We start from the raw sequence: 18,777 nt of genomic DNA on the forward strand, positions 1-18,777 counted from the left end.
ACTTCGACATGGATATGCAGCTATACCTCATATTGGGCGCAACGAAAGCATTTCTTATTTTTATCACAAAAAAAAACCAAAGAATATCAAATAAAAATGTGCGGCAAATAAATCTCTGTTTGAAATCTGCTCAAAACTCTGACTGCTTCTTTGGCGAAATAGTGCTGGGATTATAAATGAACTATTAAGAAAAGTAAATGAACTTTATCAGTTCCACCTTTGTCATTTCTTCTTGTTTACTTTCTAGTTCGTACCAGTTCAGTTCGCCTTTGTTCTTTAGTGCGTACTTTTTCATATGTTCTACTTTTGATTATTGTTTATTTGGTCCTTTGTTATGTGGCACTACTTGGACTGATTAATTACAATTTATAAAATTTGAATGATACATAATGTTAGGAACAAAATCGAACGAAGGAACGACCTAGTTCACTGATCAAAAATGAACGAACGAACTTGGTAATTTAAAATGTGTTTTCACTACACTGATGTGAAACCTTAAAATGGCATTAAGACTAAACGATTTCTGTTATAATCAATTGAAATCTAGAAGTAGACATAATTAAACAATTGTTATAAGACTGCGTCAAATAAATGAAATCATCAAGTAACATTTCTTTAAAACCAATTATATTGGATTGAAATTAGTTAGCACTTGTGTCGCGCTTGCATTGAGTTTTTAAAGCAGTATGTGGTATTGCAAGTACTATATAATGTTATTCAGCTGTTTGAAGCATTCCTTACGACCAAATGCAATTTCATATACGTTTTGTGGGAAGACCCGCATGTGCAGCTAGACAGATAGATGAACTGAAGCAGATGCTCAAATGGCAAAGAAATCATTATTTATATGCTACAGCAGAACCACAGGACCGCACATCAAATGACTGACAGAGAGACAAGGCAGACAGACAAACATAGATCGGGATATATTATATGGGATGTGTGTGCATGTGTGTGTGCAAATGGATGGAGGACGGACACTGGCAAAGGACAGAGACAGACGCAGACTCAGTGAAATGAATGCAAACGCAAACTGTTGCCAAGACGAACGACATCCAAGGGCCATCAATATAAATTTCAATATGACCAAAAACATATTTGCCATTTTCCAATGAAGAAAAATGCTGGCAACACAGTCCACAATCGCATCCACATGGTGTGCGAGTGAAGAAGCAGCAACTGCAGCTTACGAAAACTAAAATGCAGAGATAAATCAATTACGAATAAATATCTGAAGGTAACACTGAAACTATTTATAAATGTGCATAAATTATGATTCACACATTTAAATGGATTTATCTATTGTCAACAGAGTGTGAAGCTTTTTGATAATATTAAGCACACACAAAATAATGATATATTAAGAAATGATGCGAGAGATACGGCTTGTTAAACACACAAGGAGTGGCATGCAACAAACGAAAAAAGGAAGAACGCCGCAAGCATGCCCCAGAGTCGACTCTTTGCACCCTCGAAAGCCAAACAACAGCTTTAAGCGTAATGACATCAGCTGCCTCCGTCCTACTTTAGCTGTTGCTGCCCCTTTGTAGCACACTCTCTGGGGCACAAGTGGCAGGAGTAGCCAAGAAACGAACCGCAGGCCAAAAAGGCAAAAAGTGCAACGGTAAAGTTGCAACATGCAGCTTGCAAGTTAAAAAGACAAAAGCGAGGCAAAGTCACAACAGTAGCAGCAACAGCAGAAGCAGCAGGAAATTGTGTGTGCGACAGAGAAAGATAAAATGCTAAAGGGAGAAAGAGAAAAGTGATAAAAGCGGAAGTGCAGATTGCTCAAGCCTCAACAGAAGCTGCAGCAAATGCAGCAGCTGGCGATGGACTTGAAGCTGAAGCAGGGTGTAAAATGTGTAAATGTCAATTTGCTCTTGTGAGGCTCAACAAGAGGGCGGTTTGAGGGCGTAGCCCCACCCACCGGAAGATAGCAACAAATGCAACTGGAGCTGCAACAGCGTCTATTGATTTTCAATTTGACGTGCAGCGACTTCATCCTAAGATAAAAAGCCAAAAGCGACACTGAAATGACATTACTGACAATCGTCTGCATGGCTTGGTGTCTACTAAGTTGCAATCTGGGGGAAGGAGCGGAGGAGGATGCATGTACATACTAGATGACAGAAGCGCGGCGTGTAAAATGGGGACACCGCGGTTTGAGAGTCACTGCGAAAAATGGTCAACTAAAGCTTAAAAGCAATTTTGCGGCTAATAAATCCGATTTCCGTTTTGTTTCGAAATAAATTGCATGTGAGTTGAATTTGTGGCCTCCGTTCCTCCCTCGCTACCCCGCTACCCCACTGCCAAATCCCGCTTTCCCTAGCCCAATTTTTGGGCGGATTGTGACCGGAAATGGCTCCCAGGAGGCTCCATCACAAACAGCAACAACAGCAGCGGCAGCTGCACAGCTGCTTTCAGCCGGATGCGGTAAATTAGCAGCTGCAATGGGTCCGACAAATGCACTTATAAACAGACACATGCACACTCGCACAAACCACAAAAACAACACACAAAACACATGACCTCAATTCGGCAAGTCTTTGTAACAGTTGCATGTGAAAGCTTGAAAATTGGCTCATCCCAATACTATTTTTGAGGCAATGTAAAAACAAGGCGTTTTGTACTTTGTTCTTTTTGAGATATAATTATAATAATCAAAAACACTACCAAATTCTATTATTGTTATTAATCGTCAACTCATTACAGGGTATTTCTTACTAAAAATGTGATAAGGATATATTATTTTAAGCCTGAAAATTGGCTCAATTTCATACAATACATAGGATTGATTTTAGAATATAATAATAAACACAATAAACTTCTATAATTGCACCTGCATAGTTTAGTTTGATTGAATTTTTCGTCTATGTTGGCATCAAGGACACACGCTTAAAGAATCAACTCGTTACTCACCTGTACATCAAAATTTTGCTGCTGTTGCTGCAAGAGATTGCCCGGAGATTCCATATGATTGGGTCCAGGTGTGGCCTGATGATTCAACATGGGTGACTGCAAAGGGCGCAAAGTTAGAGAAATGACACTCAAATTGAAGTCATTGTTAATGTATCTTACTTGTGCTGCCATTGGCATTCCAGCACCAACTCCATTCATCATTGGCTGTTGCAATTGACTCATCTGGGCTGCCATCTGCTGATGAGCATAGGCAGCAGCTCCGCCGCCTGAGTTGTTGCCACCGACACCGCCGAGTGAATTTGCAGCTCCCATGCCATGACCCTGACCATGTTCCATGAGCATGTGATTGAAGTGCGGCATTTGGGGGAATCCGCCATGCTGGGTTGGATCCAATAATGTGGGAGGGCGTGGCAGAGTCTCTTCAGCGGGCGAGGGTTGACGGGATCCAGGAGTACGGCTAAAAGATGTTATGAAAAACAAAACGTAAATATCAATTTCAAAATCAAGTACAGTTTATGAAGCATTGTGCTTGAGTAACATTTATTTTTAATGCCATTGTACCCCACTACAATACACAAAGCTTGTGGAACTCAGTTCCACAAGATTTATCACGGTCCCAAACCATTTCACAGTTTTGGAACGACTGATTCAAATGGTTAGCCAAGACACACACTCCAGCCGTGACACACAACCCATTGTACTAAAATTTTCTTTAGCACATCACTCTCAAACTGTATGCAAATGAACCTGACATTATTACGAAAATTAAAGCAAGATTAGCAGATAATCGTCATAAAGAAATTGGATAATTAATATCAATTATAAGTTAGCTATAAAGTTTCGCATTCACTGCCCAGACTAGCAGCTGTTGCATGCACAGCGAGCAAACAAAAGACTTAAGTAGCAAACTTGTTAGACAAATATTATATATAGCGGCAACTCACAATGAGCAGCTGGCCAACCGGCATGTGGCTGTCTCGACGGCCATGGCGTCATCACAACCACAAGAAAAGCAACCACAACAACAATAACAACAACAATGACTATAAAATAAAAATAACAAATTGAGTCGTATTGGACGTGTGGCGCTTTATATGCAAATGACACTAAGAAAAAAGTAGACAACAATAACATTAAGACACAGCTGCTACTTAAATCACATAAAATAAATAAAGTATTGCATTAAGTTGTTAGTTAGCCTGCAACAAGCATTAACCAAATAACACATATTTCATTCATAGTTCGTGTGCAGCTCCAGTCAATGGCTCTGCAACTATATGTGTAGATGCAGGCGTGATTAAACTGTTGACTCATACTCATAATATTATGCCAGCAGTGGGGTCATTAACACCAAAGCAGCAGCCAGTGCAGTTGCCGTGCAACTGTGATGACTATGACTAATCTTCGACTGGCCAATAAGAGCACGAGCACTTAAAGCTGCCATCAAACTGTATGCATTGGCTGTGAGTTTTTTATATTCTTACTAAGTAGCTTAATTGCAGGTGACTAATTAAATTCAGTGCAGCTGATTTAGTGATTATAAAACTGTAACTGTATACTACATCGAAAGTTCTAAGTCATCTGCATACAATTAGTTATACTATGCCCATGGATCGAATAGTTTCATCAATTACATGACTCAACAACAACCACAACAAACATTGATTCACTAGTTAGCCAACGTTGTGCAAGGTCAGTTTTATTGGCAACTGTCCCATTGCCAGAACAATATTCTAATCTCTCTATTATGCAAGAGAAATAAATTTTCACTTTCAAAGCAAAAAAGAAAGTGACAAGCCAAAAGTAGATAAAAAGGTCAGCAAGTTGGCCAAGTTAGGAGCCAAACGAAGCAGCCAGACAGTCAGACAGATTTAGACACACACACACCGAGTTGTTGTCTCTGAGTAGGTCGACAGGTGCTCGCTCGGTGTAGTAACTGAAGCTAACACAAAAAAGTTGCTTTTGTTGTGTGTCGGTTGCCTCAATTTAAGCGGCCGTTGAATTTTCGCAACTAAATTTCATTACGCGCTGCAAAACGTGAGCAAAAAATTACGAGAGGCACGGCTAAAAACCAAAACAAAAATGTCTATCCACATCAGCTAAGGTGACTTTGAGATACTCTGTATGTAAGGCATGTTTATATTCAAAGTGTAGCCAAATAAATGCTTAAAATTCAGAAAATGGTTCCTAACCTAAAGTATTTAATCACTTCACAAATGAACAGCAACTAAAAAGCTTGGTTATAGATCGAAAATAGATCACAGATACATGGCATGAGTTTTCTTACAGAAATAAAAGCATGAACTAAACTACTTTAACAATAAGTAAAGTTTATAGCGTTGGTTATTATTGCGTTGGTTTAGCACAATATATAAAGCCAAGATTAATAGCGGTAACTTTTTCTGTTTTACAATAAAATATATAAATTCGTTAATTTTTTTCTTATGAATTTGTTAATTTTTGCAATTATCTTAAAATGGAACAATAATTCCAAAATCATTTTTAGATCAATTTTAAATGCTAATCAAGAGCTATAAGGATTCATCTGTAGTCGAATTAAAAAAATGTTTTGGTATATATTTTTTTTTTTTACTTTAAATACTTTTGCCAGAAAATTATATATATTTCTCGTTTTGCATAAATTCATCATACTCTTTTAGGAGTACATACAGGGCATTAACAAAACCTGCCGAACCAACAACAAGAACACCAAAACATAAATGAAAACTAATCGAAAAACGCTACAAACAAAAATGTTCAATAGGTTTGTAAACTTAATGTTGTTGTAACTGCAGCTGTTGTTGTTGTTGTTATTATTTCTTGTCTGCCGAGACCGATTGTTGGTGTTGTTGTGAACACTTACATCATAACAGTTATTACGTTTGGCATTGAAACACGTTTTGGCTGCGAAGACCGGCAATGAAATTGCAACAACAGCAACAACAATTGAAAGAGAAAACCGGCAGAGCAGACCAACAATAAGAAGAACAACAGCAGCGACGAGAGCTGAAGACCAAACCACGCACTGACACGGACTGGTTTTCTTTCTTTTTTTTTTAATTTTCAATTGCTTTAAAACTGTGAAATGTCTGAAATTTGTTTGGTTTCATTTTTGTAAAGTGCGTGTTGTAAGCGACCCGAAGTGAAGATGTTTGTCAAGTGGTAAAGTGTTTAATCGAAAGGGAGGATGAGATAAATAAAACACCGAAAGATGTTATACATAAGCTTATCGCACGCATATATCGATTGTGGAACATTAAGTTGTATTATCGTTAAGTAATAATACATTAGTAACCTTTCTCAACATCGGTTCAGAGTTCTTCACTATTAACACGTGATTAGAAAGTTGTTACCCAAAAAATAGTATTAAAATGCAGCTCTTTATACATACAACTTTAACAAATGAATCACTTCTTTTGATATGTGAGTGCTCTACAACGAGCGACAGTCTCAAATGAAAAGCAAAGCTTGCCATAAAATGTGGGCCAAGTGGGCAGCTTGACAATGCGAGCGCTGAATGGATGGACAAATGGACGGTTTACTCTTTCTCTCTATACATTTCTATATCTCTTTCCCTCTTCGTCTCTATCCAGTTGTGGGCAGAACTGGCGAATGTCGAATTATAAAACGACAGACACATGAATGTTAAATTTAAATGAAATTGAAGCTTTCGTAAGAGAAATACAACCAATTCATTTATATATTTTTGAGCAAGTGAGAGATACAAAAATACAAAATTATGTATATGTCGTAACAATCACAACACAAATGAAAGTTGTGCGAATAGTTCTCAAGCTTTTGAAAAATTAATGAACCTGTTATTTATAAAAAAAACACAGCCAGAGCTCCTCTTGAGTTTCCACTTGATATGCCGTGGCGAATATAAGCTACAAAATTGACGTAAATCCAGAGCGGAGTTTCCCCCGATCTCTCAGTTTTTTTTTTCTTTTAATTTTAAGAACGTGTTGGGGACCTTGAGAAAACCAGTTTGAGCGATGGCATAGGCATTCTAATGTCAATGCCACTGCCCAGACCAGAGCTAGACAGACACGACAGACGAACGGATGGAGAAGTAGATGGAGTTGTTGTGTCAGCTGGTTGAAGTCGAAGCAGGATTAAACACTCACTTGAATCCCTTGTCATCGTCAATGCCATTGACAACAACGCCGTTTGTATTTGTGACCTGGTCGTCCTTCTTTAAGCCGTTTGTGTCAAACGGAGAATTTGCCTTTTCCTTATCATCGTGTGACTGCAAAAAGAAACACCAAATGATTGCAAATAATTTCACAATTATCAACAGCAAAACTCACCTTATCATTATCGTCAAACTTTAAGTTACGCAGACGCGGCTCCAAGCCAGACAAAGGACTCTCCTTATTGGTTGGCGAACCGCCCAGAACATATTCAACCATCTTAACGCATGTGGAATCCCGAGGACTATTTAAATAGGTGACAAGAAAGAAACATATATTAATTAATGGATACAAACTAAAAAGCGATTAAAAAGTCACCTTAGAATGCCCGCATTGCCGCTGTTCGAAGTATCAGAGGCACCGCCGTGTGGATAAACTCTTGGCCTGGGAGGTGCCAGAATATTTTCACCTTGGGTCGACCAAGTGTGATCCTTCCACACAGACGAATGATCCCCAACGCCGGGTATTTGCATGGGATACAATGTGCCACCCGGTGTGCTCGAAGTTCCGCCGCTTTTGCCATCGGATTTCTCCCACAACTTCTTGGCTGTCGATGTAGTAATCTGCAAATAAAAAGAGCACGAACAAAGTTCAAGTTTTTGTGTCATAAATAAATCATCAGCAGTTGCAGTGGCAGTAACAAAGTTTTCCCTATTCCCTTTTCCCTGCCACTGCAATTGAATTATGAAATCATCAATAATTTGCATGTTTGTGGACGTCGCTATCCAATCAGAAACCCCAATTCCATTCCACTGCTGTCGCTGCCCAGTTTTCCTGCTTTCAGCTTCCTCATTTATTTCCTGTGCTGTTGGCCTCTTGGCTGAACTGATAACTTTGTTTGGCTTTCACAGCTAATCCTATTTGAGTCGAGTCCAGGCACTGTAAACTTTTATCATGCTCAACTTTAATGACATATTTCTCTCCCTGCCCCCTGGCTCATCTCCTGACATTTTCTTATTACTGCTCCTCCCACCATTAATGCTGGATAGCTACCATCCAAGCTCAGCTAATGAAATCAAATCAGCTACAGCTTGGCTCTAATGATAACGTGACAATTAGCTTTTAATTGAACTTTATTATTCTCACTTATCTTTCTTAGGACCATAAAGTTCAGTTTTTAAATGTGGCTGTTTTAATATTTATTTCAAAATGTATAACATTGTTTACAAGAAACTTATTTTATTTATGCAACAAGGATGTTTTTCATATTAAATCAATAGATAATGCCATATATATAGAGAATATAGCTCCACATTTTTTTAGAAGTCACACAGCTGTAAGCAAGCATACGCCCTGTCAATACGATCGAGGGGAAACTCTCTCTCTTTTTCTTGACTTTGGAGTTTAAAGTGTCGGTTTTAACTTAAATTGTCTTCTATATGATCCTCAAATCCTATGTTTTTGTTGTATTTTATTTTGTTTAAAATCTTAATTTTTTCTGTCAGGAAAAAATGTTTTCTCGGGTGTTTTTTAATATTACTAAAATTATCTCTATGATTCAAGTTTTAGAAGGCTCAAATTTTAACTTATTATGATCCTCAAATCGTGTAAATTTCGTTTTACTATTTTATACATATTGAAAATTTTGTTTCATGTCTTCATATTTGGCGTCAGATTGTTTTCTTTTTTTTTTTTGTTATTACTAAAATATTAGTATGAAATGCACCTGAAGTTCTTTAGAGATGTGATAAATATAGAATATTAAAAGACTAGAGAAGTTTTCTTAAATCCTGATTCTATCAAAGAAATAATGAATGAGTTGCGAAATAAAATCGACAGCTAACGCATACATCAAATAAATCTATAGTATTTAACCCTCTCAGTTGGCTTTAACATGTCTCGTTTGGGCCACTGACCTCTAAGCAAAAAGCCATTGCGAACATACACACGAAGAAGTAAAGGGCGGCAGATGAGAGATAGAGTTAAATCATATGGGACCAAAGCGATTGACAGTAAGGATGAAGAAGAAGGGTAAAAAGAGACAAACAGAAACAGAGATAAAGCGAATGAGAGAGAGAGAGAGAGAATTGCACATGAAAAACGTTTGCCAGCTAGTTACACATTTCTCAACAGTCTGTGGCAGCTGTAAATAACCAACAACTTATAAGCTTTTGCCTCGGCTTTGGCTCGTTGACAAACTGCAGTGCAAATGGACAGACAGACAGACATGCATGACAGATGGACACCGAGACACAATCCGAGACCGATTGTGTCAAGTAGCTGAGTTGAGCTGAGTTGCCTCAGCTTTACTCCATTTGCAGCAACTTTAGACTGCGGCGACATTTATCGCATGGCAAACATAAGTGACTGACAAGTGTTTTAATCAGTTAACAGAAAGAGTCAGAACTATTCCCGAGACAGAGAGAGTGACTGAGAGAACGAGATGAAGTAAGGGGCAATTGACAATATGCAAATTCGAAAATCATATTATAACATTAAAGCTTCACCATATCCCAAAACACCCGCACACAAGCAGCCTCCCTCCTCATATCTCGAGGGTCCGCGACGTGCGCCACAGTCAGGAAACTTGCCTAATTAACTTTTATGCCACACACATTTTTTCGTCATACAATTTCCCAAAGCGAGTGTGTTGTCATAATGCGTCAACGCGACACGTGCCACTCGACTGGCAACATCGTTTTAAATATTTAATAATCCCATCATTGAAAAGGCAGCAGTCAACAGTTAACCCACAGCTCCACTCTTCTCTCCTTTTTCAATTCCTCCAATGGAAGAAATTTAAAAACAAATTGGAGTGCAGCAATGAAGAAGAATTTCAATCCGTTTGAAAAGTGAAAAAATGTAGAACGGAATTTTATTCAACTATGTATTTCTAAATGTCTTCGCGTCGTTCTAACGAATATAATTTCCTACAACAGTCTTTTCACCGAAAAGAAGGCAACGTCAACCTTGCAATAAAATTTGCAAAAAGGTCAACTACAAGTGGATAAATAAAAACAGTGAACCACACACAAACCGAAAAATTGTTTGTTTGCCAATATTTGTGGTATGAAACAAAAATCGATAGTAATTATATATTAGCTTAAGTGCGCACAAAAGTTAATACCAATTGAGAGTTACCAAATACCCTTCAAAAACATAATTTAGATTTCTACAAATTATAATTAATAATATAAATACTCTAATAATGCAATACTACTTTGTATGTATGACAATACCTTAGTATGTACTCGTCAAGTAAACTTCACAATAGGTAAATGTAAATACAATTACAAATCAGCTTAAAGTGTGAAAGCGCCAACAAAAATTGCTTGCACAAACTTGGCCTGTTACACAGATTGTCTAAACAGCAACAAGCTCAATAGTGTTAAAAAAAAATACCAATTATACCCAGACACAAATATAAACAAAGCACAGCTAGCTGAAACGGTTTGCTGGGCGTATACGCAATGTGGGTCACCCCAAGAAGACAGCAGAAATATTGAATGAATTTAACGCAAAAATATTATTAATTTATTTAACTCAATTGCACTTCAAAAGAAAACAAAATAAATCAAAACTTGCAATGCGTTTTTCTTTTTTTTTTGTGAATAAAATAGAACAATAAATAAATTGCGGCGCCCAGCAAAATAAATCGACAAAAAAGAATCAAAAAGCTCATTTAAGACTACGACCAGCAAATACTCTATCAACATTTAATAAGTTCAATGTTTAAACTAGCTTATCACACCTTCATCAACGAATTTTTTTCAGGGTATTCTCCAGAAGCTAAATGCGGAAATACAAATTTGATGATTTTGCATTTTTGGCGGCTCTTCATTCAACAGCCCCCAACAAAATGAAAAAAAAAGTAATGAAAATAATTTGCATAAATAATTTTAATTAATAAGCAACAAGACGAATGAAAAGAAAAAAGAAGAAATTTAGAGCCATCGCAGACAGAGACAACGAAATGAGTCAACACAACAACAAAATCAGTGAGAAGAAAAATCCAAAAAAAATTATACACATGTTTATATACAAACATGTATTCTAAGCATGTACATACGTGAGTGTATGCCACACCCCCCTTCTTCCTTCCCTTATTCCATCAGCCCTTGAAAGGAAAAACAGCTCAAAAGAATTACAAAAGCCAAATCGTTCATTAACTTGTCCTTGACTGTGAAGAGACAACGACAACTGCGCTCACACATGCACATACACTCACACACAGACGCACACACACACACACCATTACCAAGCAATGGAATAAAGAGTGTTAGGTGTAGCGAGAAACGGGTGTCAGAGGGTGTTTGAGAACGAAAGAGAGCAACAACAACAACAACACCTCGGCAAATAAACCGGCCCCAAAAACATGCGTGAGAGACAGATATAAGCAAAGACAACAAAATGACGAAGAACGTGTACAAAGCAAAACGACGACGAGACGCACAAACATAAACGAAGAAAAACATAGCAAAAGAACGCAAAAGAGCGAGAACAATGCAAAACGAGAGAGCAAATGAGGGAGAGCGAGAGAGCGCGAGAAAAAGAAGAGGGTGAAATAGGCTCGTTGGGCAACAAAAACCACCGAAATATCGAATTAAAAAAAAAACAAAACAAATAAAATAACAACAAAATGTAAAAAAAGAAACCAGTTAAAAATAATTTTTTTTTTATTTAAATTTAATGTGATATTGTTATCGTTGTTGTCTTTAAGTAGGCCGGTTCTTGAAGTTTATTGTAGTCTAACTATTTATATTTGTTATGCTATTACTCTTTGTTAAAAGTTAACAATGAATTTGAAGAGAATGTGTGGTAAAAACTGGTTGATGAATAATCAAAATTAAATACGAAACTTTTCTGATGTTTTATTGATTATAATGAGGAAAAGCAAATGAAATTGAGAACAATTTTATCGGGTAACAACTTTCTTGTAATTCTTTAACCGATCTTCAGTTAACATTTATTAACTTGATACATAAAAATCCTTCTTATTGTAGTCATAAATTGAGTAAATATTAAAATAATTAGACAATGCCTCAGTAAAGTAGTTACTATTTCATGTGTCTCTTTAACTACCAACCTTCATGCCAGTTCCATTCAAATTTTTACAACTAAATTATACCCTTAACTTAGACAACCCTTTCGCAACAAGCGAAAAACCTTAACAAGTTTTCGGTTAATAAGCAAAAAGAATGCAATGGGCGATTCAAAGAGGCATCTCAGCAAACACAAAATCATATCTTACAAAAAGCAAACAATGCACTTGACATATATAGTAGACAACAATAACAATGGTCAAAGAAGTATAAATGAAAAACAAAAAATATGTTTGCACATAACACAACATTAAAATGTGGCCATATTTTGCGCACGCAAAGCGGTTGACTTTGAATTTTATTACAAGTTTAACAACTGAAATAAAAAAAGAAGGATCCGTCAAAAATCAACGGCTTTTAGATGCTCTATGATTCAAATAATTATCGCTCCTCAAACTAGAATATGAATAAATTTAGTTTTGACCAAAAGAAAATTGTAGACAAAATCAATTTGAATAATAACATATATGTATATTGTCTGATATCACTTAATCATTATCCGTCACCGAATTTTACAATTTCAAAGAAGAGCAAACAATATGAGGCAAGTTTAACTACTGAATAGCACAAAATATTTCGACATATTTTACCCGGCGCTTACAAGGCATCCGTATGTAATGAATATATTAAAAAATGGGAACAACAAACCCCAACAAATTGGCTATATATAAAACAAAAGCAATAGTTAAAAATGCATGGCAACAAACATTGAAATTTCGACCAAGCGCGTTTGAAGAGTTATTCAATGCCCGAGGCGCTCAAAGAGTTTTTCTGCTCGAGTTCGTTGAGTTCAGAATTTGTTGCCACCTTTTTGTCGTCATCAGGTGCAAAGACCTTTTGCGTGTCATTCGGGGCACACAAAGTGAAAATAAAGGAACAAAAATAAAATGAAAAGTAAAGCAATAAAGCAAAGCAAGCGACAAAAGCAACGAGAATTCCTGTAGTCAGCAACAAATGTGACTCCTAATGCCTGACAGTCCGATAGTTCTGCCGGAAGCCCAGGAAAGGTACGTGCAAATGTGGGCGTGGCATGTCATAGCACAATCAAGATAATGTTCAGTTGTAACAAGCTACATAAATAATAAGAACAACAGCAACTAAAAGCGATTACTTCGAGAGAGAATGAAATCAAATTTATGAATTACGAATAGCTGATGAAAGATAGGAGGCAAAGAAAGTGAATGAAATGAAAAAACAAGTGTGCGAAAATACAGAGAAAAGTTGACGGAATCGAATTTTCAACTGTTCTAATTATTACCTCATTGTTAAAAATCTATGGGTAATCATATATTTATGCAGTTTTACATTGAAATATAATAAACAACAAAAATTATTTCTTAAGAACCTTTATTTAATTAACTAGTAATCATAAAGTTAGATACTACATGTCGACAATTGCAAAATTCTTTACTTTCATATGGAACAGCTAAATTTTTAAATTTAGAGCTTTAATGCAAAATATTTTATATATGGAAAGCAGCATAAATTATTATCAATATAAACATTTTCTATCGGCAAATTAATTGCATAAGTTTTCCTATTATTTATTACTGATTACCAAATGAAGTTAGTTTGTGTAAAGTCTCACTCTTCTTCACTGCCTTTGCTATTGTTAAGTTATTCAGCTGACTTAGATTTTCTTGTTCTTTCTTTCTCCTATCAATTTGATATTTCTTGAGCCAATTCAAAAACACTTGACTTGTTTCAAAGGCAAAAGTTTTCAACGAACTTCCCCCTGGATGCAACTGCAATATTAAACAAACAAGAAAGTTACTCGACTGTGAGATACCCACTACTCATTTTGAATGAAAGCAAAATATTGCGGTATTATTTCCAAAATATAACAATATACCACCAAAATACTGAAAAATATACCAAATGGTACTACATTCAACATATACTATAGTGTACTATATACATATATACCCCATAATAAATAGCACCGACAATTTTTATGTGATCGCAACCAAATTTTCAGGAATCACAAAGACTATATTATTGTATATACCAAAATTCAGGTGATGTCGATTGCAAAGTGTGTATATCTATATTTCTTATAGTCTCTGAGATCTATATGTTCATACGGACAGACGGACATAGCTAGATCGCCTGGCTGTTGACGCTGATCAAGAATATATATTCTTTATAGGGACGGATTTTCCTCCCTAAGTCTCTTACATACATTTCCTGACGGCACAAAGTTATAATACCCCTCTACCCTATGGGTAGCGAGTATAATTATACAGTTGCAATACCACAATGTTAGCTTGAGCCACGTGACAACCCCATAAAATGGAATTGTGAGGGTGATTAGGGGGGAGAAAGAGAGAGATAGCACACCCAAAATATTGGCAATTTTATTGTGGTGTTTATTAGATTTTGCACAACTCGTCTCATGCCACCGACCACAAGTTGGTAGTGTCGTCGTCTTCGGATGTTTGACTACAGTTGAAAATTTCTGCCAGTCTCCACCCTCTCGATTTATTCTTCTGAGGATTTACTGTCCATTGCAGTAAACATTTCCGACACCTACTTTCACAACTGGTTCATACTATGTGCTAAATCAACTTGAATCATCAAGGTGTTGTTTCATTCTATTGTTGTTGTCCATTACATAATAACTTGAATGACTGTTATTGCTAAAAGTTAGCAGATTAACCTTTACTCACACTGCCCAAAATGCATCAAATAATATTGATAATTGCAACGATTATAACAAAGTTTAACAAAGTTTCAATAACTTTGAGAAACATTTTAGCATAAATATTTTATGTATCTAATAAATCAATTCTAGTGAAACAAATATATCGAAAGACAATCCTACTTTCGCCTAGGATGCAAATGAATATTTCATTTAATTCGAAAAATTCTGAATTGCAATTAAGAACAAATTCCAAGCTCAAGAGGAATGTCAATATAATCACAATAAAAGAGAATCTGAGATTTGTCGTCCAAGAGTTTCAAGTATCTGATGACCATAAATTAGAATTGATCAATTTGTTGCTGCTCTCATAGTTTTTAGTTGTCATCGGCAGTGGCTGCATACCACGCCCATTCAGAGACATTTGGCTAATCAGGGTGCGATACAAATGATGACAACAACGTAATCAACCGTGAAATAGACTAGACTGGATGTACAAGGGAGACCCCGATAGACAGACATACAAATGTTTGCATGTAGATTGGATTGTAGGTATATATGTGTGCACATTGCATTTAATTGAAACCGGAAAATATATATTTTCATGTAAATTCCTTAAAAAAGCGAAACCAGTACCAAGAGGGGAGCAAAGTAAATAAAAATAAAGGAAGGCAAATAGCATAAAATTTGTGTACAATGGAGAGCCCGTTTAACCCATCTCTCTCTCTAGTTCTATCCCTCTCTGTCCCTCTCTCTATCTCTCTCTCTCTCTCCCTGTCTCTGCAGTGTCCCCATCAGAGTTCTTATTTTTTCTGTTTCTGTTTTCAGTTAGGGTTAAACTACGTGAAATGCATATAAAAACAATTGGCCGGGCATAGGGAACCGCAAAGCATTTTTATCTATGAAAGTCAGGGCAGAGACTTTGAATGAACTGAAACCACGGCTACTGATGCTACTATTGCTGCCAGTCGCTGGTTTTTGTGGTTGGGGTCATATTTTGGAGAGAGATTTGTGCTATTATCTAATAGCAGTAGTCGAGCAGACAGCCCAACGAGCAGAAAAACATACATATTTCTGACCATTAGCGAAAATGTTTTATAGTTTATTTTCATCTTACGTAAGCCAAGTTCGGGTTTTGTATCTCAAACCAAACACAAAGTTTGGCCGCTTAAGTAGCTCAACTAATGAAGTGCTATGAGAACTAAATACATATATTCTATTTGGTGTGAGTATAATATTAGAGTAATCGATTTATGAGATTAATCAAAATGATTAAGTCATCGGACGTAGTTTGAGTTGTGAATTGCTAAATGACACTGACAAATTAGTTCCATAACAAATTTGTCAACAATATAAAAATGTGGCAATCGATGAATTTATTTTACCTAACGGTTATGCTTTTTAAAAAAGCGCCTTCAGATAAGGTTTTGTTACTCCAAAATGTAATTAGATGAAAATGAATCTCAAAATGCAAGTGATAAAAAGCTATATGATGTAGAAAGAAATTAAAATTAATTAAAGAGAGCGGATAATAACAAATCAAAGTGCCGCTCGCACCTGCGGGCAATTAAATTGTTAACATGATGGGTTACTTTGATAAAAAAAAAAGATAACAGATTCTGAACATCGAAATAAGTTTAACCTGGATTGCTCTAATCTTTTAAATATCCTTTCAGCAAGGTTATAAACTGCTTGATCAAGTGGTCTCCATAATTTTTATAATAAACACTGAAATTAGAAGCACATTGTAAATATCTCATAAATAGTTTCTTCACATAGAAAGAGCTTAATCCTAGGATATTTATTATCCTTACAGCAAAGGGTACAAACAACTTCGCCTAGTTATCTCTTCACATTCTAGTATAGACACTTAAGTTAGCCGTCCTTAAAGACAATATATCAACAATGCGTATACACTTGTTTACATCAATCAAAAGTGATACGCAACGAGCAAAAGTAGAAGAACATGTTAAAGCGAAAGGGAGAGACTGAGAGAAGGAAAAAGCCAGCTACATTTTCTTTACCATTTCCTGTGTTAGTGCAACATCCTCGGCAGTGCGCGCATCCAACATAAAGTCGTGAAGTAGCATCATGAGTAGGCTGGAAATCAACAATAACCGAGACGATCCAGAGAGCGAGAGTGAGAGACAGCCAACGTAATGGAACTAACACACACTCACACACAAAAAACACGTTACACAGAGTTCTTTGGCTGTTGTTGTTGGTAGTGGTAGTGCTAAATTTATATCGTGGAATATTTATGATTTATATATGAATTTCGATGTATTGATTTTAGCTTTTCAACAGCTTCAATTATAGACAAGCATCAGCTGTGATTTTCACACAGAAAACACACACACACACAATCGTATTTATATACACATTGCAGGCATTTACAACATTTAATTTTTTCTTTATACGAAGCTTGAGGTAATTTTTCACGCGCTCGATTGTTTGCACTCTCTTCTGGCCCCGCAACCGGCGTGGAAACACTTATGTATATACAAATACATACATATGAATATATGTACAAAAGTACAAAAAAAAACGTGCTTAACGATCGCCACAGAAAGACGGACGGATAGACAAAGGCGGTGGCGGAGGCGGGGTTGCCTGGTAAAAATCGTTCACCATGCAGACGAGTCAACTGTTGCGGCCAAACTAAAAATTCTACGCGGCAAAAGCGAAAACTCGACGAATTGCAAAAAGCCAAAGAGAGTAAAAAAAAAGTGCGAGAGCAAGCGTGAGCGTGAGCGCGAGAGACAGACAGACAAGAGAGCAGCAACGTTGTAGCAGCTGTTGCTCGCGGCGATAATACATAACACATGTACATACAAATTTATGTGCATACATACATAGATAATAAGTAGCAATTTATGCTGTTTAGATAGACTGAGCGAGCAGTGACGCAGTGACGATGAGAGCACAGCAGCGTCAAAGCTTTAAAGCCGGGCGCAGCCCCCTTTAACCACACGTGGGTAAAGCGAAGCGCCGCTTGTTGTATACTCAGTATATCAGTGCGCATATGTTTGTATGTGTGTGTACGTTAAGCCTCATTTGGCATAGTTTTACGTAATTTGAGCGAGGCTTAGCTGACGCTATCAATGTGTGGGCACAGAAAGAGAATGAGAGCGTTGCTCTCACACATATGGCATCGGTTTGCAGCAGTGTATGTTTTGTGAGCTTCAATTGTATCAAGCAGCTGTTTCGTGTTTCCAAAATCAAGACGAAGAAGAGTGCATCTCATGAAATTGTTGTTAACTATATAGTATGTGAGCATCAACCGAGTGAGTCAGCTAATAAACCTCACCATCGAAAGCATGTTCAGTAGTAAACAGTGGCGGGCAATTAAAATCATTTCACTCACGAGTCGCAAAGAGCAGCAGGCGGCAAAACTAATAACAAATTAATTTGTCAAGCAATTTGACGCTGCATTTAAAATGTTTATTTAATTAATACCGATTAATTGTTTATAGATAGACCGAGAGTCGCACACAAAGCTTAGAGCTTAGAACGAATTTTGCATGTATGAGTATTGTTATCAGAGCACAAATAATGAAAATATATCAAAGTGACGCTTGAGGGCTAAACGTGAAATGCAAATCAATCACAACAATGTTAGAGTACAATTCGCAGCCGACAGCGTTTGCATCAGAAACCAACATATTAACAATCATAATCATCATCGCCATCGAGTACATTATTCTAAGGAGAGCGCGTTCTGTATTCTTTAGACTCGTGCTGTTGTGTTGAAAAATTGCAGGCAGCAGGCAAACATTTTCGCTAATTGGCAAACGCGGCAAGCCAAAGAAACACAGAAACAGCGCCGTCGCCACCGTTAGCGTTGACTGCGACTCAATTAAAAACAAAACGCGCAGACGAGTCTCTTAATGGAAGGAGGGAGGAAATGTGCATGGAACGAAAATGAACATTCAGAGTGTGTGAAATTAAGTAGAAGAACAAGTGCAACAGCAGCAGCAGT

General features: G+C 36.8%; 1 protein-coding gene across 1 annotated transcript in view; it reads right to left on the reverse strand.

Moving 5' to 3' along the window:
- LOC132787785 (maternal protein pumilio) overlaps positions 1-18,777 on the reverse strand; it is a 191,538-nt gene that overhangs the window by 158,716 nt on the left and 14,045 nt on the right. The window contains 5 exon segments of the mRNA XM_060795084.1: positions 2,920-3,015; positions 3,079-3,376; positions 7,047-7,168; positions 7,230-7,356; positions 7,431-7,675. Coding sequence (XP_060651067.1) covers positions 2,920-3,015; positions 3,079-3,376; positions 7,047-7,168; positions 7,230-7,356; positions 7,431-7,675 — 888 coding nt within the window.

Source organism: Drosophila nasuta, chromosome 2R (assembly GCF_023558535.2).
Source record: "Drosophila nasuta strain 15112-1781.00 chromosome 2R, ASM2355853v1, whole genome shotgun sequence".
Taxonomy (NCBI): Eukaryota; Metazoa; Arthropoda; class Insecta; order Diptera; family Drosophilidae; genus Drosophila; species Drosophila nasuta.